Below are 24,342 nucleotides of genomic sequence, written 5' to 3'. Positions count from 1 at the left end.
CAGTAACCTCTGTATCATATGTCCAACTGAGCCTACCGGTTGCAGGTTAATGCAAAGAAAGATCCTCTTTAACAAACACGCCACAATAACAGCTTTAGTTTTACTCATGATGCAAAGAACCGCAGAATAAGTCATCGTCACCTTAACAGAAGCATGTTGGCAGCGGCAGCACATATACACACACACCACTGAGCAAGTCCAAAGTCTTTGTCATTCGAATAAAAAAATGCATGTAAAAATACTTTTACAGATCAACAAAATACAAATATTTCACAATCATCAACTGGTAGAAATAAAAAAAATAATCAAAGAGCAAATAAATAGTGTTTCATATAGAGCAAATGATAAATAATATATATTTTTTCTAACTAAATCTAGGAGTATAAAAATAGTTGCTACATATTTTTTTTCCACATTGCCATGCTCTTAGATGAAATGATATTTATTGTTTCACATACGATCCTTGGCAGGCAGTTTTCTGGAGATAAAACACAACTTAAGAGTCTCTTTACAGCTCCAACTTAAAACAACCAGAGTTCACGTTTTTACTCACTGTTCAGATTAAATTGTCTTCTAGTTTAGTTTTGTTAAAGCAAATGTTGTGGATTAAAGGTTTGCCATGCAGTGGTGACATTTGCCAACCACAGAGAATTTGACTATTTTATTTTAAACAATGCTCTGACCGACTTCCTGTTTTAGATCTGAAGGTTCCTCTTTTTTCAACAAAACCAGAGTGAGAAAGAGTCAAAGCATCAAGAGTCCAAAGTGTCACAGAAAAGACTCAGAAACCTGTTTTTGTTTCCACTTTTTCTAAAAAAGTGAAAACACTATAATAAAATTTTGAGATATATCCAAAATATAAAACCATTAGCATTAGATACTGTCTTAAATAGATACATTTATTTGTTATATATTCCTAATAAATTATAAGATATGAGGGATCATTTTAGTCACAAAATGCCAAGTTTTAGTTTTAACAGGTGTGTCTGTGTGAATAATTGTTCTTTTAGTGGCCCAAATTTCAAAAGTAGTCTTAAAACATTCCTAACTTCACAGATGGAAAATTAATATCTACAAATAAGGTTTCATGAGCCACTTTAAAGGAGACCACCAATGCTTTTTTAAAATATTTTCAGTTCTACAAGTCACAGTGTTAAATGATTTTAAAGGACATTTATAAAAAATAATGATAATGTCATTTAGGTATGAGCTTTGCTCAAGACGCAAGGCCTTCGGCTTTTATTTTTTTATTTTTTCAAAGGCCAACATCCACAAACTGACAAAAACTGGCCCGTCTGAAGGAAGTGAGTTTTAAGGAGGAATGTTTTAGCTTTTGTCAAGAAACTACTTTCTTTAAGACTAACAGATAATCTAAGTATGAACCGTTAAAAAAAAAAACAGTCTGTGAGGAAAGAACAAGACTTTTGGTGCCTAAAGCTTTCTGTTTTTCATTTTCAACTTGTTTGGGGTCAAAATCAAATTGACGAGTTCCTTCTCATCCAGGCTGGCTTAGAATGCATGCAGATAAACACACAAGCTGAAAAAAAACAATCCAAAAAACAGTTTTATCTAATGACTTTAGCTCAAGCTTTTTGGGTTTTGTTTTTAAAGTAACTGTAGACAGAAATGATGGAAATGGAAATCTGGGCTCCAAGAAATAATATCTACAATCCAAACATCAGCTGGCTTCACTGTAAGCCCTGAAATACTATCAGCCAAAGGAGGAGATGAACTTTATAGTTTTTTTTTTCCAGAATTCTAATATAGAGCTGAAAATAAGCACTATGGGTCCTATTTAAAGGAAATGTGAGGTTATAAATCTGTTTTATGTTTTAAAAAAGAATATAAAATAAACAATGAACTGATCCTATTAGCATAATTTGAGCTGTCATAACCCCAAAGCATTATTTTGCAGAAAATAAAAATGAAACATTGGTCTGCTGCATTGTTGTACTTCAAGACAAACAGTAAAGTGTTTTAATCCAAGGCTGAATAATTTTTCTTTGCTAAAGCTACAAATCTTATCTGTTTGTGAAATAAAGAAATGTATATTCATGGCTTGCTTCGAGCTATTTACTCAGAAATGCTCTGAGGATGTGAAAAAATCCTGACAGACAGCCTAGTGTTTTGGTTTGGGGGCTTTGAATATGATTTGTTCACAATAAACTAAACTTTTCTTTCTTTCTGTTTACCGTTTACAGAATCTCCTTTACTGATGTTGGGACTGAAATATTAAAGAAAATGTTGCCTCACCAAGCTTGATCTTTTATCATCTTTTCTTAAAAAAAAGTGCTGAAGAACAACATCAAAATCAAACATGCAGAAAAAGTAAAAATATTAGTACAGTAAGCATAGTGTTCCCCACCTTCTTTGCTGTTTACCACATTTTAACTTGATATTTTTGGACAACTTTGTTTTCCGATAACTCATGTGTTTAATAATGTATAAGACTGACTTGTCACCCCAGACTGCACTGGTTTTATGTCCTTAATATTAAGCAGCACGCTCCAGTGGCAGCCGACTGCTCTCTATTTTTGGTCCTTTTTGTATTTCAAGTCATGAGGACGGGGTGCAGCAGCAGGTGCAGACTGCCAGGTATTTGAGATGCAGCGTTACCCACTTACACCCGACCAACACACAGCGAAGAGGAGACAGAATCAGAGAAGAGCAAGCAGAGGCTTGAAAAGAGACACAAGAAGATTGTTTACAACGAGTGAAGAGAGGAGAAAAAAAAGTTTCGTTTTTTTTTTTTTTGTTTTTTTTGGGACAACAGAGATCATCTGCATGCAGATCTACAGAGGAGGCCTCAGACAAACTCGCCTGCCTGCAGAAAGACAGTGACAGACACAGAAACAGAGCATAAGAGTGGCAGTCAGATGCATTTGAGGAAACACAGACAGCAAAATATGGTAGAACTGAAGAGACAGCTGCCTGTGAGTCATGCCAACACTGCCAGAAGGAACATGTCATTTTATGTCTCGCATTCTCATTGGGAGTTAGCTATGTTTGGAAACTGTACAAGCTTAACTCTGTGGCCAGTTTTTTTTATTTTATTATTTCCTGTAAAACTCACTATCTCCTTGGAAAACTTTATAATGAGACAAAACCAAGCTAAAAAATAGCTTTGCAAGCTAAATCTGAAAATTTCAAATAAAAGTCACTCTCAAAAGTGTTAAAAATGTACAGTAGTACTTTCAATGCACATTAAAGTGTCACAAAACGGACAGTTTAATTGTTACTTTTCAAGGTTTCTTTGTGCAATGCTTTTTACTATATTGCATAACTAGATTGGTACTTAGAAGTAATTTTAAAAGTATTAATATCAGGTAGAAACTATTAATTGTTTTTGGACAAAGTGTCTCAAAGTACAGTTCAAAAACTGCATGTACTGCATGTTTCTGTTGTTTCACTCAGGCAGCAGCAGAGTTTTAGCTGGAAACTCTCAAATCATCTAAAACTGAGTCCGTTTCAAACCAAATAAACCGGCTTGGATAGTTTTCACATCAGAACAGTTAACTTCCATCATCCTGAAAGCAAAAGTGTAAATGAGACAGGAATATTTTGCTTCAATTACTGAATGCTGTCCCAGCTGGCATTTTGTAGGCAATATTTTGTTTTCAGCGAAAGACTTTAATTAACGCCCAAGAGCCTAATAAGGCAGGCAGGCTACAGTTTGCAGTGTGAGGAAATTTTATTGTAGAGATTAATTGACAAAAAAAAGCCATGTAACTCTGGAGAAATCCATTAAAGTTTGGAAGTCCTGAAGGCCAAACAAAGGTTTCCTGTTTGCATGTCTTTGTAAGTTTGTGCAGAATGTTTTGATTTAAACGAGGTTATTCTTGATTTGTGAATCATGCATTGTAAAAAAAAATTAAAATAAACGTCCCCAAGCCCAGACTTTTATGTAAGATTCTTTCTGCGTATCTTACCTGCTCAGGAATATTAGCTGGCAGAAGCTTCTGGCTTCAGGCTGTAGAGTTTAGCTGCATCCTGATTATCACAGACATCGGTTCTGGACACAGATTCCACATTCAGACACATGCTAACCAACACACCAGCAGCAGTAGCAGCGACAGCAACAAGAGGGCAGCAATGGAGCAGAGAGACACAGCAGTGAGGATGGTGAATCAGTGCTGGAAACGTACATGTTTGTAATACTCAAGTACTATCAGGGCAAAATAAAATAAAATGAATGTGGCAGTGCAATGCCTAGAGACACACTTTATCTGTTAAAGAAATGTAATAGCTGTTTTGAGTTACTGTATGTCACTTCTAGATCTTAAACTGTGACTAGCTCTTCTCATAAGCTCCAGTTTCCACAAATCCCCACACAAAAACACAGCTTTCAGGTTAAGACTGAAAACATGAAATCCACAGTAAGGTAGCCAGCAGCAGCCGATTTGTAGCTAGCAAAGCAGATTCATAAGTCTTACCTGTTGTCATTAATATCTGTGGTGTTTCCTGTGAACAGAAAAGACAGCATAAGGACACAGGTAGGGTTAGATGACAGGATTACTAAAATAACTTAGTCATTTCATCCTAAAGTCACTGAAGATTGATGGCTTTGGAACAAGCAGCTGCATGAAGCATTCAGCAATATGACCAACTCAACAAGGAAACCAAGGCGGTGACATGATTTTTAAATTCAGTAAACTGCATTTTCGTTCTCTGATTCTGGTTTAACTCACAACTAATTCATTAAAGTTGGTAAAAGATTGTTTAATGCAGAAAAAGACCATCCATTCATAATGGTTTAACCTGGACTCAGGTATTTTCATGATGGGCAAATAAATAAACAAGGCGTTTGTCATTTTCAAGCCTGAGACACTTTAAACTAACAGAAAAAATAAAATAATCTATCTTTGTTCTTATGCTGCATCATAATATTGTGGCATTAGATGCTAAGAACAGGTTTTGCATGTTAGTTTTACAAAATTTAAACCTTTCCAGGTGTGCAAGTTAGAATAATTACAATAAAGATTCAGAGCAGGGTGTCCTTTTATCTAACCTAAATGAAAAAAACAATCTTTATTGTGCACAAAAAAGGAAAATAGAGCTATTTCTTGTGATAAGAAACAACTGTACAGTCATTTTCTAACATATATGAGTGACTGTCTATTTTAAAACTGTTGTCTTTACACTAACCAAGAGATTTTTAATGTTTAAATCCAATTTTCTAAGTAAAACGCACATAAAAGCAAATAAAAATAAATGTTAGGTTGAATCTGTTTACTCATGCGTCGTTTTATTATATCTGCCTGGATGAGTTCAGCCTCACTGCTGCCACTATTTACGATTGTACAGCAGATATCACATAACCACACAGACCAGGGGGTTTAAAAGTTCCCCGTCCTCTGAATGTTTTTCATTAAAATGTTCATTAAAAGCACATCCCTCCTAAAAGCTGCCATTACTAGGAGGGAATCATTACAGCAGAACAGCACTTAACTTGAATAATGGGACTTGGTTGTTTTTGTAGTTCCTGGATCATATTTACATTCTGTGCTGAAGGTTGAGTTGAATTCATTTTCCAGTTTCCTGCGAGTCTTTGCAGCTGGCGTGTTACTACAACACTTGGAGGCATTTGTACTCGCTGAGGTTTGTTGACAAAGATTATTCCACCAACTATTCACTGGTCTTTTTGTGTCTGACACAACAAATTGACAACTGGACATAACAAAGAACTTCAAATGTTGTTCAGTTTTTCCTGGAAGTCTGTGAGAATTTATTTAATGAACAAAGGCAAGTTAATTTGATTTGTGTGCCATTTGATGAGATTTCATGCTTGACTGGTTTATAAGGCTGTTGAGTTTAGTGGGGGAAAGAAAAAAAACAAAAAACATCGTGACAGGTAATAAAAAATCTTACACTGTCAGGGGAATATTTCTTGTCAAGGCTCCCCCGAACAGGCTAGGGAGGAAAAGCAAAACGAAAATTTGGGGCGCGGACCTGGCAGATCCATTTGGCTTTGAGAAGTACATTTTCCCACAAGCTCTTATTGAAATTCATGACACTGAGTACAAGAGTGGAAATTGCTTGGGAGGAAGGAGGAAAAGTGGCCTCAGAGGTTTGACCTGGTAAATAAATTCAACTGAATACAAACTACTTCAATAATACCAGGACAAACATTTATACATATAACAGCTGCTCAGACTGAGCAGAACATCGAAAAAGAAAAAAAAATCTAGTTTGATTAAATCCTAGAAGGGTTCTTAGGATAACCGCAGCCACATATGGTATTTAATAAAGGGCAGGCACATTTGCAGTATATTGATAAAGTGGTTCTAGTCCTGCGTGTGACTTTTATTGATATTCTTGGTGAATCAAAGAGGTAGGGTGTTGTTGCATAGCTCTAAAGTTGTCATCGCTGGGTCAGAGGCTGAGTTGGGCCCCCAGCCTGTCTGAGTAATGACACTGTGAGCCCAATCTATCTCCACCAGAGCCCACCGCTGATAACACGGACACAAACTGGAAAAAAATGAACTAAAATCTTAAAGCAGCAGAAGAATCTCACGGTTGACTGCACAGATTCTTGGTAAACTTTAAAAGATGACAGCCTCTGTCTTATAAGTATAATATATACATATAAAAACAGTATGCAAAGACAGCTGACCTACATTGAAATCCTCCAAAACTTTAACCCAACTGACAGTTACTAACTATGACAAAAGTTGAATATGGAGACAGAAACAGGATAATGTAATGGCAGCAGGGCATCTGCTGTAAACATTAACAACCAGCACTTTGCAGGAATTAAAACAACATCTCAACATAACAGCAGGATCAGTGTCACTAAATTACACTCATAAAAGTAAGTAAATTTACCCATGGTGATCAGGGTTATATCATTACTCATTATTTGTCTGTTCGAGGCTCACCGTTTTCTGAATCGAGCATCTCTGAAGACTTCACTGCTTCGCTCGGTGGCTCAGCTGGAAGCCTACGCAAAATTAAAGAGCAGATCCTCACATCAGCAAAGCTGCTAAAAAGAAATTTCGGAATCATGGCATTTAGTTTGGCTGTTGAATTTAACAGCACAAAAAAAAAAAAAAAATTATTTTAACTCAGTCAGAAAATACCAAATCATTTTCAAAATAATTGCATGGAACAACATGCACACACTAGTTATAATACAAAAATGATTTTTTTTGTTAAAAAAAAAGAAAAAAAAAGGCTAGTGCAAAAATTGCCTTACTTGGATATGTTTTTTAATTATTTTTTTTTTCAGAGCCTTCAGCACTCATTGAAAGGTTGCCATGACAACCTCACTGCTGTTGGGGATGAAGGATGTATAAGGTGCTAAAGTAAACCTTGAGTTCAAATTATCTTGTTAAACCACATTGTCAGAAGTCAAAAAAGTGGTGAAGGACTCTAGCAGAATTTAAAAAAAAAATAAACTTTGAGTTTACTTTAACTCATACATCTACTTTTTTCCTAGATTAAAAAGTAAAAATTCTTTAAAAATTAATAAAAAAATGAGGAAGTGGATTTTTTTTCTGGTTGACCAAACAAAATGTTCATCATTGCCCACTGGCTAAAATTACAGAGTTAACTGGATTTTATTGATTTAATTTTGGTTAGACAGTGATGTGAAGCATTAAAGCACCACAAAAAAACAACAACAAACATTTAAATTATTTCATTAATTGACTTTTGGGATTCTAAGAAGGAAATGTCAAGGCATATTTCAAAGCAGCAAAACATTATTTTGTCAGTGCTAAGATCAAGAGAGTGAAATGTGCTTAGAAGCGTCATATGTGGCGTAACCAACATGAAACGGATTTTCTCACATTTTGTTCTGGTTGTCGCTGTCATGCGTGTCGTTGTTCTGTGGGTCGAGGTGTTCTGTTGGGCTGTTCTGGTTGGAGTCGGCCTCAGGTAATCTGTCCTCAGTATCTGCTGCCGGCTGGTTGTTTTTGTTCTGCAGAGCAGCGTTGCAGAAAGGAACGGGGCTCCCGTTGTAGCCTCGGATGAAGAAGGGGTTGATGGGGGAGCAGAGCGGGTAGTGGCCAGGACGCACAGGCTTGGCTGTGGAAGATAACAAGAGGATTAATGCACTGATTGGGCCATTCACTCAGAAAAATAAAGAAAATCTTTGTTTTTTTTTCTAAAGGATGGAGCACCACATTGTAAATTAACGAAAAATAACACAAAGTTTTGAAAGTGTCTGGAGTAATGTGAACGTATTAATTTACAGCACAGTTTCCCTGTTATTCTTAATTGCCATTGTAAAATTCTCTAATGAAAACCGTCATTTTGAAAACCCTCACATAAATCAATACCTCATTTTCTCATAGCAGCAGCATATGTGCCTCTCATTTCTTCAGTACAATTACCTTTGGTTGAACCAGTGATGATGGGAGCAGGTGATTAAAACAGATTACACTGCTTTTCTAAAAATTCACATTTCTCACCAAAGAGCATGAAAACACTGTGAGTCTTTCTCTGAGAAATGTTTCACTGAAACGCTAAATCCCCTTCAAGCATAAGTGTTTTCTTTCTCAAATAATTGCCACATCTTTCTGGAACCTATACAAAGCTCATACATCATATCTTAAACACATTTGTGTATTTAAAGTACATCTATTTTTCAACTACAGAGCAAGAATAACCCTCAGCAAAAAAAAAAAGTGCTGCAGCATGCTCATTTTGCAAAGATGGCGATCTGATAGAGGAAGGAAAAGGATGGCAGATGAGTGGAGGTATAACATACAGGGGCTGCAGTTTATGAAGTAGGCACAGCAGGGACATAAAAGGGATGGTTGCATCATGGGGAGCGATTTCTCTCACAGTCTGATGGAAAGGGAGGGAAGTATCAGATGTGAGGGAGATGAAACGTGAGGCAGAAAAACATCTACCATGTGAGAAATAACACATACTGAGGGACTTTGAATTTTAGTCTAATTAACGGATCTGGATTTCATGTGTTATTATGTGAATTCTAAACACATGTGGTCAGACATTTACATTCACTCATCATGGGCATAAATGTCATAATAATTTGGGTGCACAATATTTTTTTAATTGATTGTGATTTTTTTCCTAATCCACATATTGTCAGAACTAAACATACAGGCTCAAATATATTCAAATCTTTCATTAAGTGGTGCCGAAGATAGTAGAATGTCTTTTAACTGGACAAGACCGAGGATTTATAACATCTCATTAGTGATCATGACTGACTGCAGCTGGAAATTTGTCTTTGCTAGCATAAATATTAATATGTTTGGCAACATTCATTGGTTGGTTAGGATATTCAGGAACAACTCAGGAACCACCAAGTCTGGTATGAACTGTAAACTGCTGGAGTACCAGTGTCACAGTCCACCATGAAGCCAGGTTCACATCACAAGAAACTGAAAGGCTCTGCTCCAAAAGTGACCATCAAGCTCGACTGAAATTTGCAGCTGCCCCCGTGGACAAGCCGAATCCTTTCTAGAGGAAAGTTTTATGGTCAGACGAGACAAACATTGGGTTGTTAGGCAACAACAAGAAGTGCAGTCAATTTGAAGGAGTCAAGGTGAGGCTTTCAGGCTGAAGAACCCTGCATCGACAGCTGGACGGGTAAAACATGGACACAGTTGGGTTTTCCAACAAGACAATGATCTCAAACACACGTCAAAAGTGGTGTCTGGTTGGATAAAGCAGGCTAACATTATGCCTCTGGAATGGCCTTCTCCAAACCACAACATCAACCCTATCACCCCTATGTGCTTAAAAAACAGCTCTGTGCCAGGAAACCATCCAATTTAAATGATTTGAGTGGTCAAATATCAAGCCAGAAGGATGCAAGAAGCTTGTTGATGGCTGAAAAAGGGTGTGATCAAGGTACAACTTACTGAGGAACATTTAGTCATTTATTATTTGGGTTGTGTGCTTACTGTGTATGTATATATTTGACCCTGTGTGGATTAGAGAAAATCTACAATTGTGCATCCAGTTCTTGTTTTTATAAATCATACAGGTTGTATGCTGAACAATTATCCACCCATCATTTCAATTTCTGAGAACTTTACTTTTTTTACGTATACACCTTTAAAATTATTTATTTTAGAGGGAAAAGGCAGCCACCCTAAAGAACCAAATTTATTTTTGTAACTTTATATTTACTATCTCCATAAGTTTTAAAGAAGCATCACACACAGCAGTCAGCAGTAATGTTTAGCTCACAGGAGGTGTTTTTCCAGCCATCTAGCGGTTTCTGTCACCTATCTGTGCAGCGTGGGGACGACGGAAGGGATTGCGAGCCCTCATCACATCTTTGATCCGCTCCACCTCCTGTTGGTAGCGTTGTCTGTCCTGTATGGCGCCTTCCTTTGCTTCCTTCAGTGCGCCCTCCAGCGCTTTAACTCGCTCGGCTGTAGAGCGAAGACGTTTCTCCAGTTTTGGAAGCTCACAGCGAAGATCTGCATTGTCACGTACCAGCTGTAACAAAACAAGTGGGGGAGAAAAAAGAGAATCCAGTTTATCCAACATCTGACAGAGGCTAGAAGAGAAAAACAGTGAAACTCTGCTTTCCAAGAAGATTTCTTATCAGTTAAGGCAGATATCAAGTAATATGTTTTTTGCTATTTCAAATATACTTCAAATATTTTAAAACAAAACTGTGTTTCTCCCGTCCAGACAGGTTTTACTGTCTGAAGCTGTTGCACTTTCTGGTTGTTGATTTGATGAAATTATATATTTTTTACAGATTGGAGATTTAAAACATAGCAGTCTTTCATTTGAGCTAAATGTGCTGTAAATAACCCATTATTCAAAAATGGAGATTGGTGAGAAAAAAGCGATAAAACAGTCGATCTTTGCAGATTACTTTTGAATCTATTATCTAATTTGCCTCTCTTCTGTCTCCTAGGGCCCGATTTTCTGTGTACCCTCCTCCAGTCAGCAGCTGCCTCCTCAGCAGTTCAATGGAAAGCTCCTCTATAATGGCTAGTCATTAATCTTACACAAACTGTTGTAGATTTATTTTCATCTTTACAGCAATGTAATGTAGACAGAAACTTCTCATTTCCTCTTGAGCAAAAATGTCCACTGCCTTTTTGCACAGCCGCCATTTTCAAACTCCATAACATGCAGTCCGCTGATGCTGTTGCTACTGCACTTTACAACATTTCTTAGAAACTTTGTTCTCTCCAAACAGAAGTAGAGGTTATAATTTATCAATCATTTTTCATTGTTTTAAAACCACCAATACTTCCTCACAAGAAACTCTGTTTGGTACTCATATTTAAATACAATAAAAACTGAATAAAATAAGTTGATCGATTCTATTCCTAATAGATTTTCAAAGGTATTGATTAGCATTATTAGGTGTCCATGGAAGTTATATCTCAAGAAAGTGATGTAAAGCAGAAAAGGGTTGTTTGCAGTTGGGAAATTAGTCTTTTTAGAAGCCCTTCAAACTAAATTGATGTGGAGATTATACCCTGCAGAGATTCTGAACACAAGGGCTGAGAGTTCTCCATGCAGGCAAATTTATCCTACCAGGCAAAACATTCATGGATTCAATATATTGACCTGAGGTCCAGCTGCACCAATTTATTGTTTGTTGGCAAACTGTTTTGAAAGAAAAAGATAAGAAAAGAAGGGAAACTCCCAAAGGAAAGGAATGATATTATAAGAGACATCATGGGTGTTGTGTGAGTGAGGATAGATGAGCAGACGTTTGATTAAATCTGTGAAACTTTCAGCCCTGATGCACTATTCCTCTGTCTCTTTTTGAAAGTCTTATCATGTCCCTTGTGCAGCTTGCTGATTTATGACCGTGGCTTTTTTTTATTACCACAGTATCAGCAGGTAGTGGATGGGATTGAGACCTCCAACAACTGCTTTAGGATTGGTGTTCAGCCTGACAAACTGCAGCAGTTCAGATTCTTAGCAATCTGCCCGCCTAAGAATATGTGCCAGTCTGCAAAGTGTTTAACACATCAAGACTTGGTTTGCTGCAAAGGTGCATTTAGGAATATTAAAGACGTGAAGTGTGTGTGTGTGTGTGTGTGTGTGTGTGTGTGCACCTGAGTCTACTCTTTCTGAATGTGTCAGTGTAAATGAGATGGATGATGAAAGTGTCTGTTGCATCTGTTTGAGAATGAATTCCTTTGTGTTCATCAGACCTAAGATTATGTTGTGTGACTTCTTTTTCCTGAAAGTATTCTGGTTCATCACCTTCTGTTGCTCTGGTTTCAAGGAGAAATTCATAAAGGCACAGCAGTGAGATTGATGCTGCTGACTTTGCTTTTACCCCCAGGGGACCAAAGCCAAATTATGCACCCTGTAGTGTATTTTAATTTGGATTTTTGTATTCAACATGCATTGTATTAAGCTCAAAATTTTCTCACTTACAGCCAAACCATTATACATTCATTAATCCTGTGGGCTGTTTACTTCATAATTAAACAAAAAAAAAACTCAAGAATTTCCAGCTAGAGAGAATTTATTTGAACAATCTTAATTTTATATGATTCGGACAGTTGTACAATCTGGATCTGTTTCTGCCTGGTAGTAGCAACCATGATACTTAAATTTCTTACTGATCTCTTAGGCAGAAGTCAGAAAAAACAATGAACTAGAACAGACTATTTCATGACAGTGGTAGACATTAAAGTTTTCTCGGGGTCACTGTGAAAAAACCACAGATCATAATGATTCCTCGGTTATATTTTCAGCCTCAACATGAAAGGTACTCAATGCAAAGTTTGAAATACAACATAAAAAGGTTATCCTAAACTATATCAAATGGTGCAGTATAATACAGTAATTTTCCAGATATATTGATATGCAAATTTGAAATGCAGATACAGATTCAATACATACAAAGCACTTTTATCTGCATTGTTTACTCAACAAATCTGAGTGTAAATACGTTCCACCACATTAAAATTGCCAGACTTCTCAATCCCAAATGTCTGTTCCATCAATGTTGCCATAGTTGGCCAATTTTCAGTCACGTCAGCTGTTTTCATAGGAAAATAAACACGCATGGCATTTTTTTAGACTGGTCTTCATGACATTCCAATGAGTACCAGGCAGGTGAAATACCTCAGTTTTTGGGGGTTTTTTTGCCTTTGTTACCTGCTTGTGAACCTTTGTAAGCTGTTCCAGGTTGTTCTCAAGAAAGGAAATCTTTTGTTTTTGGGTGATAAATCCTCCAGTATCGTCAAGTTCCATCCCTGCACCCTGTCAGTTGAAAAATAGAACTGTCAGTATTGTGTAAAGAGAAAAAAAAGAGACACTGCTTTTGAAAAACATCTGCTAAAACTCAGTAAGGTCAGGACTTTGAAGGTTACTTCAGTCTTGTTTGGCTTACTTTTCTAACTCGAGACGTGAGGTCTTGAACAAACAGCTTGCGGAGATTGTGTAGGGTGTGGAGCTCTCGACCCTATAGAAAAAGTTAAATCATTTAACAATTATTTAGTGGCGTATTTTAGTGGATCATTAGCTCCTGGGGGAGCTGGGTAGATCGTGACAGCAAATAATGACTTACAACAGTCTCCTCCAGCCCTTTGAGGTCCTGCTTTGACTGCTCATGCCGCTCACAGAGAAATCTATTGATGGACAAATAGATAGCCAGACAGAAAGATTGAGAACTGAACTTCTCCTTACCCAGATGACTACCTCATTCATGCCAGAATAATTCATGACCAGAGAACAAAGCCAGCATAAACTGGCGGCCCCACTCATTGGGGGGTGTTACCCATCTGCCATCTGATGCAATATGCTGCAAAGGTCAGTGTAGAATGAGGCCTTTAGCAGCCAGCTGCTACTTTATTAAAAGAAAGCCTAATGGAGACGCAAAAAGGATTGGACAGGAAGAAACCGACCATGAAAGGAAAACTGTCTTAAAAAAGAGGCTAAAACAGCTAAAGAGTCACAATCTGTAAAATAACTGACATAGCTGAAGAGTGAGTGGATAATAAACAGAGTAAAGGAAGATAAATGACTAAGAAAAGACATGAATTTGAAGAGGCAGCTCGCCTCCAGTACTCCATATGGCGAAGCGTTTGAAAGATGGCCAGGACAGTAAAGACAAGACTCACGTCAGTTCCTCCAGCTGCAGGCTCTTCTGATGCTCCTGACTTCTGAGACGGTCAAAGTCACTGTGCAGTTGTTCCAACTCCAGGTGCTGCTTCTGGTTACAGCTGAACAAACAGAAGCTGGTTCAATCACGGACTCATTTATAAAGATAAAAACAAAATACTTATTGTAGAGCACGTTTCACAACAATGGCAAAATGTGCTTTCCAAAAGGTGCGTTTGGTTGAGTGAATGTTCATTGTCTGTGTCCACTGGTCTCTAATAAAGAAGGCCCTATCTCCCTTAGTCACAAACTGTGACCTGGGAACAATTAGCAGTACATTGTCTGTGGAGCTCAATGGTCAGGAGAGTCTGTAAAACGTCAATAAGTCTGCAATGTATTTAGGGGCAAGGCCTTTTTACTGCTTTAGGGGTGTAAAATAAGATTTTAAAATCAATACAGAATCCGAGGCAAGCATGGGGTTAATACCTTCATGCTTTCAGTCCCAGTAATCAGCCTAGCTGCTGCAATTTGAACTGACTGGAGGCAACGAAGGGATCTGACTGATACCTAAGGAAAGAGCTTTGTATTTCAGAAATAGTGGAATTTAAGTGAACAACCAAAACTTTAAATCTCTCAAGAATTATGGTTAAATAGAAACTGGATGTAGAATCTGCAAACAACCTCTGAGTTCCTCTCTGTGGTATCATAATGCATTGTGTTACCATAAGGTAATTTAAATGCATTTGAATGTTGTTTTTATTTACATATTTTACTTTGCAAAGTGGTTGAGAAATAAATTTATTAAAGCCTTCTGCTTAAAAAACATTGCTTTTTTTTAAACTTTAGCCTGACAATCATCTTTGCAAAACATTAGAAAATAAATGTTCTGTCCTGCATCTGAGGCGTTTTGCTCCAGCTCAGTAGTGTGCAGCAAAAATGATGAAGAAGCTCTACTTCTACATGCAGGGTAGTTTTCTTTCCCCCTCATAAATTCCCATCAGAGCATTTTAGCCAGACAAGCATTTTGGCAGAGAACAGGAATACTTGATTGGCCTGAAGGTGTAAATAAGTCCCATCTAAAGCACCGAGATGTTCCTTTAGGCTACAAATGTGCAATACCTTTTAAAACAATGAGGCACTCATTAGAAAGGGGTCATGATGTGGGGTGAAGGAGGCGAACCCAGAGTGCAGCCTCATTTTGGAAAATAAACTAATTTATTAAAATAAGAGAAAACCAAAAACAAAAGCTGACGTGGCAGCAAGAAGAAAACTGAATACCAAACCAACCAAATACAGAAACGGAACTGACATTGGTAGGAGGTAAGCAGAACCAGACATCAGGGAAACTAGACCAAGTGACACTAGACAACAAACCGGGGAGTAAGTGGAGGAGATGACCGGGTTTTAAAGACAGGAGGCAATTAGGGGAAGTGGGCACAGGTGAGATGATTGCAAGGCTTGGAGCAGGTGTAGATGGGCGTGGCAGATGGACAAGAGACAGACTGAGGAGAAGTGAATGGAAAAATACTGGAAACAGACAGCACAAAAATAAAACCAACAAAGATAACTAACAGAGACCAAGAAAAACACAAAAAAAAACACAAAACCTGACAAAAGGTGCACTTCTGCACACATCACTGAGCTCCCTAAGTGTTGGCTGTAGTTTGGAGATGTTCTATTTAGTGTCATATATCCTTTAATTTTAGAAAAAAATTCAATCTGGACCAAGTTGCTCGATTTTAATAGAAAGATCTGAAGGGCATCCCTGCTTCTGTTTGACATGCGTTCTACCTCACTGACATCCATCCAACCATTTCCAAGCTGCTTATCCAATTCAAACTGTGCAAGCAGGATAAGCGGAGCTGCCCCAAATGTGTGTTCACACAAAAATTCTTCACAGCTGTTTCTTTGGCGCAAACTGGCTCTCCCAGGCCAGCTGGGGAATACATTTCTGTCCCTTGAGGGGGTCTGCGGTCTACTCAGTGGTCTCCTATAAGACCCTCATGTTTGATGCATTACATCGTCACATGCACCTAAAGGGAAGGGGGGGATTTCACTTAGTCCGATTCAGGCCCGAGGCTCCTCATGCTGAGGTTTAGCAGCAGCTCAGCTCTAACGTCCTCCTACGCTGCAGTTTCCTCACCATGTCAACCACCCACATATATTCATCTCAACCTCGCTTGAAGTTCCTCCGATAGCTTACACTTTTTTGAAATTCAGATACTAAGACGTTGACGCATCTTTAGTGCGAACATTCCCATGCCATCAATTACAGCCTTGTTTAGAAAACTATATATGGGTGTAAAATTTAAATAGAAACAAAGGGTTTTTAAATTATGTAGCCATTTTAAAAAGGACACGTTGAGCAATGCTTCATTTGGATTTGATGGCATCAACAGATTTTAAAACAAGTGACGGGATCAAATTTAATGGTGACAGAAGAAAAGTGCTTTTAAAGCCAGCATCTGCGATGGTAAGGACATAAATTAATGCCTTCACACCCAGTCCAGACACTAAAAACATTTGATGCATAACATTAAAACTGAAAAGATACAGAGTGAGCCTTAACTCTTGATCTGTCAAAATCCTTTAAACAGTTAAAAATGGTGAAAGGTTTTACTTTACGACTACAGAAATTAGAAATTATCTGAGCGAAAAGAAAATAGTAATAAACATGCCTACTACAATTTATTTTTATTGCTGGCAGTAAACTTAAAATGTTTTATTTTATTATTATTTGATATGCTTTTGTTAGTTTAGAGCATGTGGTAAGTTAGATACCAGTAAAAAACATTGTGATTGACTGCATAATGTCCCAAACTGGTCTAGAAATTACACAATTGAGTTTTCATGCTGTTTGTTTTTCTGAGTACATGATTTATAATTTTCTCTGTACTCCTATTTTTTCTTTTAAATGTGTTGTCAGGTTACAGATGTGTAAAATGAAACAATGATTAGGTGTCAGAGAAATAGAAGAAATGCAGTGAAGCACTGACTCAGTTAAGTCATCAATGATCCTCTGCTTCTTGCCGATCTCGTCTCGAAGGCGGCCGAGCTGCTTCTTGTGTGCCTCACGGTGCGACTGCATCTGCTCCTCCAGAGCCCTCTGTGGTTTTAGCAACAAAAAGGAACGAGAAAAAAAAAACGGAGACAAAAAAAGGTTAAAAAAAAGATGATGAAGGAGAGTAACAAGAAACGGGAGGAAAGAGAGAACAAAATGACTAATTAACAAGAAAAAAAAAATTACACAAATTGTGCAGATGTGGACAAGAAGGGCCTCATGAGCCCTGAACGCACACACATACACACACAACAAACTGTGTCGACACACTGACGCTGAAGCCCAGCTCATCAAACTACAGATGAGCTGGCTCAGAAACACAAACACTGACAAAAAAACAAAAACACTCACATGAATGCAAAGCAGATCATGAAAATGGCAAATACCTCTAGATCTAAGAGGACTGTTTACAGCCAAAACAACATCGGTCTGCTTTGTCAAACTATCCCTAAAAATGATTCATCCTATTTTTAGTTGTGTTTTTTTTAATTGAACAGTCAAGAACAAGTGGAGCTGCAGGAAATTAGCACGTGAAATAATAACTATAGATGCAGAAGCATATGCATGCACTCCTGCAGGTAGTACGCTAAACAGACACAAAACTGCTGTCACTGTCGTCATGGTTACCTTCATATCACAGGGATTCTGCAGAGGTGAGCGATTCTCGCCATTGGTCATCTGTGACATGCTTTCTGAAACAAACATTTTGACGAGAAAAAGTTATAATGAGTGAAACTAATTCGATAAGAAGAGAGGTTGACGGTTTATTATTGTGTGTAGCCCAACAGTTATTGATCTGACAGGCGACTTTGACCTGACATTGCAGCATTAACAGCTCTTCATGTTGACAGAGGTTAAATTGATCCAAGCCATGCCTTGGGTAACATAATATTTAATTACAAGTTACATGTTACAACAAACTGATACTGACTCTCCTGGTGTCTGATGATGAACTCACTAATCTTTGCACAGCGCTTTAGGCAATAATATCAACACGGACTTTGTATCCTTGTTTAAGCACCGTCTGGCTTGCTTGTTGAGCAGGACCAAAATTAATTTAAAAACTCCTAAATCCACCAGTTATTAGATTCACTTCACTTTGAAACCACAGGAGAAATGACTTACTTTGCCTCTGGCCTGATTTGTGAACTGTGTCAGCGCACTGGGAGCATCTGCAGTTCGCTGCACCTTGCACAAATTTCAAATGTATCATTAATCTTTAAGTGCTGGTCCTGTGAAATGTTTATTTAGCCTTGATTTTCATGTCCTCAATTGGGTAAGAAGACCTGAGGCACGGATTAAAATATCTATTGAAGGAAACAAATTATTTTTAATCAGAAAGTCATGCTCTTCCATTTTCACCTTGATCTCGCTGAAACGCTGGTAATGTTTTGCCACTTTGTCATAATTTATCTTAACGAAATCTGACTTTTTTAACGAAGTCTGCAATTTATCATGATTTGCAACACGAATGAGTCTTTTGTCCTTCAGTGGAGAACTGTGGAATGTCACACATTATCATGGATTATTATTTTAAATTTTATCATTTTAGGTCAAAGGATCTTATAAATGTTTCCATTATAAAATATGCTGTGTTAAAAGTCAATTTTTTAAATTTATTTCCAAAATAACTTGGTTTTATTGATCAAGTTAATGTAATGCCTCACAGAAGTATTTTATAATTAGCCTGATTTATTAACTAAATGCTTTTTGTTGCTTTTTTCTCAAACAAAATAAGAAAAGAACTTTCAGATTTTAACTTGATTTTAATATTAATGAAATAAAAATTGTGATTGTGCCATAGATTTTGTACTTAAAAAAACTGGACTCATAGTTTAGAAGCTGCACTGAATGCTGCAAGCCTCTGAGTATGATTTTTTAAATATCTCTTAATATGTTTTTCATTTACTCCTAATATCCCTTATGCTCAACGTGATGAACAGTTGCTAATCCAGACCAAATATACACTTCCTTTTCAAAGGAAACGATCAGGTATTGTGAATTGTCAAAGTAATATGAAACTTTTTGTAATGCATTTAGTGCTAAAGAGCATATCCCTGATTTTCTGCATGTTTTTCACAGCTAATGGACATCAGTGGCCTACAGGGTGATAGATAGGACATCCAAAATGAGTACCACAAATTCAATCAGCCTCACCATCCTCGCACAAACTCAAGCACAGCATGTGTATAGAGTTAGAAACATTAAAAAGAAATGCACATGGCTGCAGACACAATAACGGCTGCAACACTCTGCATCAGCAGTCATAACAACAGCCGCTTTCTGCCTTGGCAGCAGCCAGAGACAAAGCTAATGAACCAACTCCTTATAGTTAAATGTAGTTGTCTTGATTTGTGTTCAGCCAGCCTTAGCTTATTGTCTTTTCATGGGCCAGAGGAAATACAAATACTATTTTGAGGTAACACAAAATATAGTGTGAGTTAATGTGAAAGTTGTTCCGGGGTGGGTGGGGGTGCAACCAGGCTCTCTTCAAAACTTTATACAACAACAAGCTGTTCTTCAGACATTCTGAATAGTTTCTACAACTCCAGCTTGGTAGCAGCTTCATAAATTGTGACTTTTCTGTTGGTTACACCAGACAGAAACAAGGTCTTACAAGGCATGTTGAAGCGAAACATTTCAATGAACCATTTTTTATTCTGGAATAAATATAATTAATTCGCAGGTGGGTGATGCTCTACTTAGTGACACCATTAGGTCAAATAACTCCTTTATCCAGCAGGAATTTATTTAGGTTAAAAGCCAAACCTTTCAGCATTCCAGTATCTGCATGGCTCAATGCTTTGTCAGTCAGTACATCCTCACAAACTGCCTCCTTTGTTGATCATTATACAACAGGACCAATTCCAACTGAGTTGGGATCGGATTTAAGATGTAAATAAAAAGAAAATACAATGATTTGCAAATTTTATAAAGCCATATTCTATTCACAACAGAACAGAGTAAACATATCAAATGCCAAAACTGAGAAACTGTAACCTTTTTTTGAAAAATATATGTTAGCTTTGAATTTTTTGGCAGCAGCACATCTCAAAACAGTTGGGACATGGGCAGCAAAAGGCTGTAAAATTAAGTGGTGCAAATAAGAAACAGCTGGAGGAGCATTTTGTAACTAATTAGGTTAACTGATAACAGGTCAGCATAAGGACTGGATGTTAAAAGAGCATTTTAGAGAGGTTGAATCTCTCAGAAATAAAGATGGGCAGAGGTCCATCAGTTTATAAAAACCTGCGTTATTTTCTAATGTTTTGGTAAGACTTTAAATATCCCATCACTTACAGTTTATAATACCATAAAAAAATTGATGAATCTGTAGAGAAATCTCTGAGCTCAAAGGACAAGGCTGAAAGTCAATATTGGACGGCCGTGACTCCAGGGCCTCAGGGGCCACTGTATTAAAACCAGGTCTGAATCTGTTCTGGGCATCACTTCATGGGCTCAGGAACACTTCAATAAATCATTGTCTGTAAACACAGTTTACCGTGCCATCCACAGATGCAGGTTAAAGCTCTATCAGGCAAAGAAGAAGGCATATATGAACACGTCTGGACCAAAGCTCATTGAAAATGAACTCAGACAAAGTGAAAAACTGTTTTAAATTATTTTTTGACATCACAAATGCTAGGTCTTCCATAGTAAAGAGGAGAGGGACCATCCAGCCTGTTATCAGTGCACAGTTCAAATGCCTGCCTTTCTGATGGCATGGGAGTGCCTTAGTGCCTCTTGAATGGGCAGCCTACACATCTGAAAAAAGACCCATCAATGCAGAACTATAAATACAGGTTTTAGAACAATATATGCTCCCATCCGGCAAAAGATCCAGGAAAGATGATCCAGGACAGCTAGAAACTCACAGCAGACAAGAACAGGACAATATTCCCCTCTAAGAACTCCACCAGCTGCTGTCCTCAGCTCCTAAATGTTTAGACTTCATAAAAGAAGAGGGACTGATTCATAGTGGTAAACATGGCCCTGCCCCCACTTTTTGAGATGTGCTGCTGCCTTTAATTGAAAAAATATAAACCTGTTTTCTTAGTTAAACAATTTGATATGTTTACTATGTTCTATTGTGAATAAAATATGGGTTTGTGAATTTGCAAATCATTGCATTCTGTTTTTGCTTACATTTTACACAAAGTCTCATTTTTTTTATAATTGGGGTTGTAGCTTTTTTTAATAATGGTTGCATTGACTAACTGCAGTAACTGAGATACTGCTGGGCCTCAGTTATTACTTCTCTGTACCTTGAGCTCGGAGCTTGGCCAGCTCCTCAGTCACAGAGTCGTAGCTGTCCTCCAGCTGTCTCTTCTTCAGCTCCACATTGTGCATGTACTCCGTCAGAGAGCGGATCTTCGCCTCGTGCTGAAAGCCACAACATCAGGGATGCAGAAAGTGTACGCATGAGCAAAAGCCTCCACCCAGGAGATCGCTTCTCCAAAGATAAGGAACTTTTCTTCCTGGCCGAATGAATGGTTTTACATTAAATATTCATGATTTGCAGTCATTAGGGAATTTAGTTTAAACACCGAAGATAGTAAAATTTACATTATGATTGCTTCAGGCAAACTTACTCACAGACAGACAGAAGAAAAAACACATCATATTTTAGGAATCAGAAGAGTGTGAGCAAGTTTTTTTATGCAAAAGAAGCTGAAAATTTTCACAAACAAAAAACATCTTATCTGACTAATTTGCATCACAAAAGAACTCTGAAACAACATTAGATGATAAATAAACTGATAATGATGAATGTTAAAATGATACTTGTGTGATGATGTTTAAGATTTAATGTGTTTTTTTCGCTAGTGTCTCTCTGAGTTGCAACAGATCAACAACCTTTTTCTCCCCAAGATGATTTTTCTTTTTCATTCTTTAGTATTGATATATACAACTATTTATATCTGCCTTCTTTTTCCAGAACCAACAACAACCAGAACATCAATCTCAATCTTTACCTGTGCGACAAGGAGGTGACATGAAGACAGCTCTCTGCTTGTCTCCTCCATCTTACGCTGGCACTCCATTTGGAGGTTCTCCAGGTGGCGGCAGCGCTTCACCATCGACTTCACCTCCGACTTTATCTTGCTGATGTAGAGGCGGGCCACTGTGAACTCCTCCTCTATCGCCCCACTGATCTCCACAGGCTGGAGATGAAGAAGGTAGAGAGGAGGACAGACAGTTAAAAGAGTCAATGCTTGATCAAGATTGAGCGGCGCCGACTTAAAGACGGCTGGAAAATGAAAGGAGTAAAAAAGGCAGAAACCCAAAGACTTTCTGGCATCTTGTGCATATGTGTTTTAGATTAGCAGCATCATTTAGCAGATGTGATTCAGTGGTTATGCAATGGGCTGTGGAAGATAACAGGAGTATAAACATCAATCTAAATATATAAAATATGCTAATGAAAATCGCCGTAAACTATTTTTCAGCTTTACATTAAAAACATTATAAAGAAATAAGAAAAGAAAGAGAATTCAAATGGTTCTCTCTATAGTTTTTCATGTATCTTTAGCAGCATCTGAAAGTGAATATGTCTTTTTTCTCTACTTACCAGCTTGATTTCTCTGTTTCCAACTATGGTGCTGAACTCTCGCAGGTCCCTCATGAGCCCGTTGAGAACTTCAGCAATGCGCTTCCTTTGGTGGCTGCTCACCTCCTGGATACGAGACAGCTCTGCTTCTAAAGCCATGAGGTGAGTCTGTCGGAGGAAGAAGATGAGGCAAAACGAGAGAATGAGAGAAGAAAGAGGAGCGGCGCTGAGCGGACATGGAAGGAAGACGCAAATAATAAAGGAGACCGAACTGCGGGAGTCTGATAGAAACAGAAGTTTACATTATTTTAACTTGAAAGCACCAACAGTGATGGGGGCATTCATGGCCTTTACTTAACATATGTAATGCAAAACTACTAAAAGTACCAAATTATCACCACACGATTGACAATAAAAACTAAAGCACTTCTTAATTATCTGTAAACAGGAGTGGTATTAGGAGATTTTTTTTAAATGGGGGCCAAGTCCAGCCAAGAAATTGTTTTTTATATAATAATTTTAAAATCCTTTTTTTTTTTCCCCAAATGATTAAAAAAGGTCAGATTCCACATTTACCTCTTAAAAGATGTGTTTTATTGGAAGCAGAAAAAACAAAATAAAACAAAACAACAAATCAGAGCCTTGAAATTGATGACAGTAATTTGGTCAATTTCAGGAATTTAAAAGTCTTATTTTTATTTTTGATGAACCTCCTTTTTAAAAGTGTTGCCCTTGAACTGTTACAGACTTTAATTAGATGCTCTGTCTGATATCTTTATCTTCTGTCTTTCAGACTTTTTATTTCCTCTGCTCTTTATGGTCTTTTCCCTCCCTGTCGTCCTGCTTTTACAAAAGCAGACAAAAAAGCTAAAAACTCTCTATTTTCAGTCACATAATGAGATAATGTTTTTTATTCATTTTGTATGTGCTGAAACTGAAGGGATATTTGAATAAACAGTAAGAGTGTTTAAAATAGATTTTATTCGTAATAATTTTTTCTTTAAAAGCTCAACTTGTTCCACTTTATTGTGTTTCTGAAAACACATTGTTCTTTTTAAGGCTTTTTTTGTTGAAAAGCATTACGTCTTACTGAGTTTTATTGATCATTTCTGTTCATTTGCTGTAAAATTAAGATTTCCCTGTTTGAGTTCAAGTTTAATATATATAATTTGTTTGTTTTCACCACTCTGAGCTTGAGGATGAACCAGCACCCCTCTGCTGCCGCTCTCCTTCCTCCAGCCTCACCTGCACCTCCTCACCATAAAAAAAAACCTTTTAATATGCACAACACAACCAAGCTACTGCACAATGCCAACAATTATCAGCCAAGTGTGGTCTCTTTCTGTTTCTCCTTCTGTCAAGGTTTGCAAAATGCCAGGCACAAACAGTTTGAGTTCCCAGGTACTGTGAAACAGATGCTGCTTGTTTAAAATACAGAGAAACCAAAATATATCTAGCTTAAGTGTTTCAGCAAACACATCATGGTGTCACATTAAATATGTCTGAGACTTTGAGAAGTAATTTGAATATTTATTTATTTATTGTCTTGAGAGCTGTAAGTGCTTAGAAAAACACTTTTGTTACAGTAAGATGCCCAAACAAAAGACGGATTATCTAAAATAATGCATCATTATATGAATCACACTGGAGCTATTAGAGCTGGAGCTTGGTTAAACTGCTTTTATCAAAATTGCTGCAAATATAAAAAGAG

At 37.5% G+C, this 24,342-nt stretch overlaps 1 protein-coding gene across 2 annotated transcripts in view; it reads right to left on the bottom strand.

Moving 5' to 3' along the window:
* Window positions 1-2,755: 2,755 nt before the first annotated feature.
* Window positions 2,756-24,342, bottom strand: part of kif5ab (kinesin family member 5A, b) — a 65,638-nt gene continuing 44,051 nt past the window's right edge. The window contains exons 15-29 of one of the 2 annotated variants that reach the window (XM_017408880.2): window positions 22,653-22,799; window positions 22,057-22,245; window positions 21,346-21,463; window positions 17,708-17,772; window positions 17,016-17,125; window positions 14,040-14,141; window positions 13,487-13,547; window positions 13,310-13,381; window positions 13,075-13,179; window positions 10,209-10,425; window positions 7,791-8,028; window positions 6,879-6,940; window positions 4,434-4,461; window positions 3,930-4,042; window positions 2,756-2,824 (exon numbers count right to left, since the gene is read on the bottom strand). In XM_017408880.2, the coding sequence (XP_017264369.1) occupies window positions 3,943-4,042; window positions 4,434-4,461; window positions 6,879-6,940; window positions 7,791-8,028; window positions 10,209-10,425; window positions 13,075-13,179; window positions 13,310-13,381; window positions 13,487-13,547; window positions 14,040-14,141; window positions 17,016-17,125; window positions 17,708-17,772; window positions 21,346-21,463; window positions 22,057-22,245; window positions 22,653-22,799 (1,614 nt within the window). In that variant the 3' untranslated portion in view covers window positions 2,756-2,824; window positions 3,930-3,942. The remainder of the gene's footprint in view (window positions 2,825-3,929; window positions 4,043-4,433; window positions 4,462-6,878; window positions 6,941-7,790; window positions 8,029-10,208; window positions 10,426-13,074; window positions 13,180-13,309; window positions 13,382-13,486; window positions 13,548-14,039; window positions 14,142-17,015; window positions 17,126-17,707; window positions 17,773-21,345; window positions 21,464-22,056; window positions 22,246-22,652; window positions 22,800-24,342) is intronic. The other variant, XM_017408881.2, reaches the window with a different exon arrangement.

Source organism: Kryptolebias marmoratus, linkage group LG4 (assembly GCF_001649575.2).
Source record: "Kryptolebias marmoratus isolate JLee-2015 linkage group LG4, ASM164957v2, whole genome shotgun sequence".
In the NCBI taxonomy this organism is placed as follows: Eukaryota; Metazoa; Chordata; class Actinopteri; order Cyprinodontiformes; family Rivulidae; genus Kryptolebias; species Kryptolebias marmoratus.
This window is presented reverse-complemented; position numbering and strand designations above follow the sequence as displayed.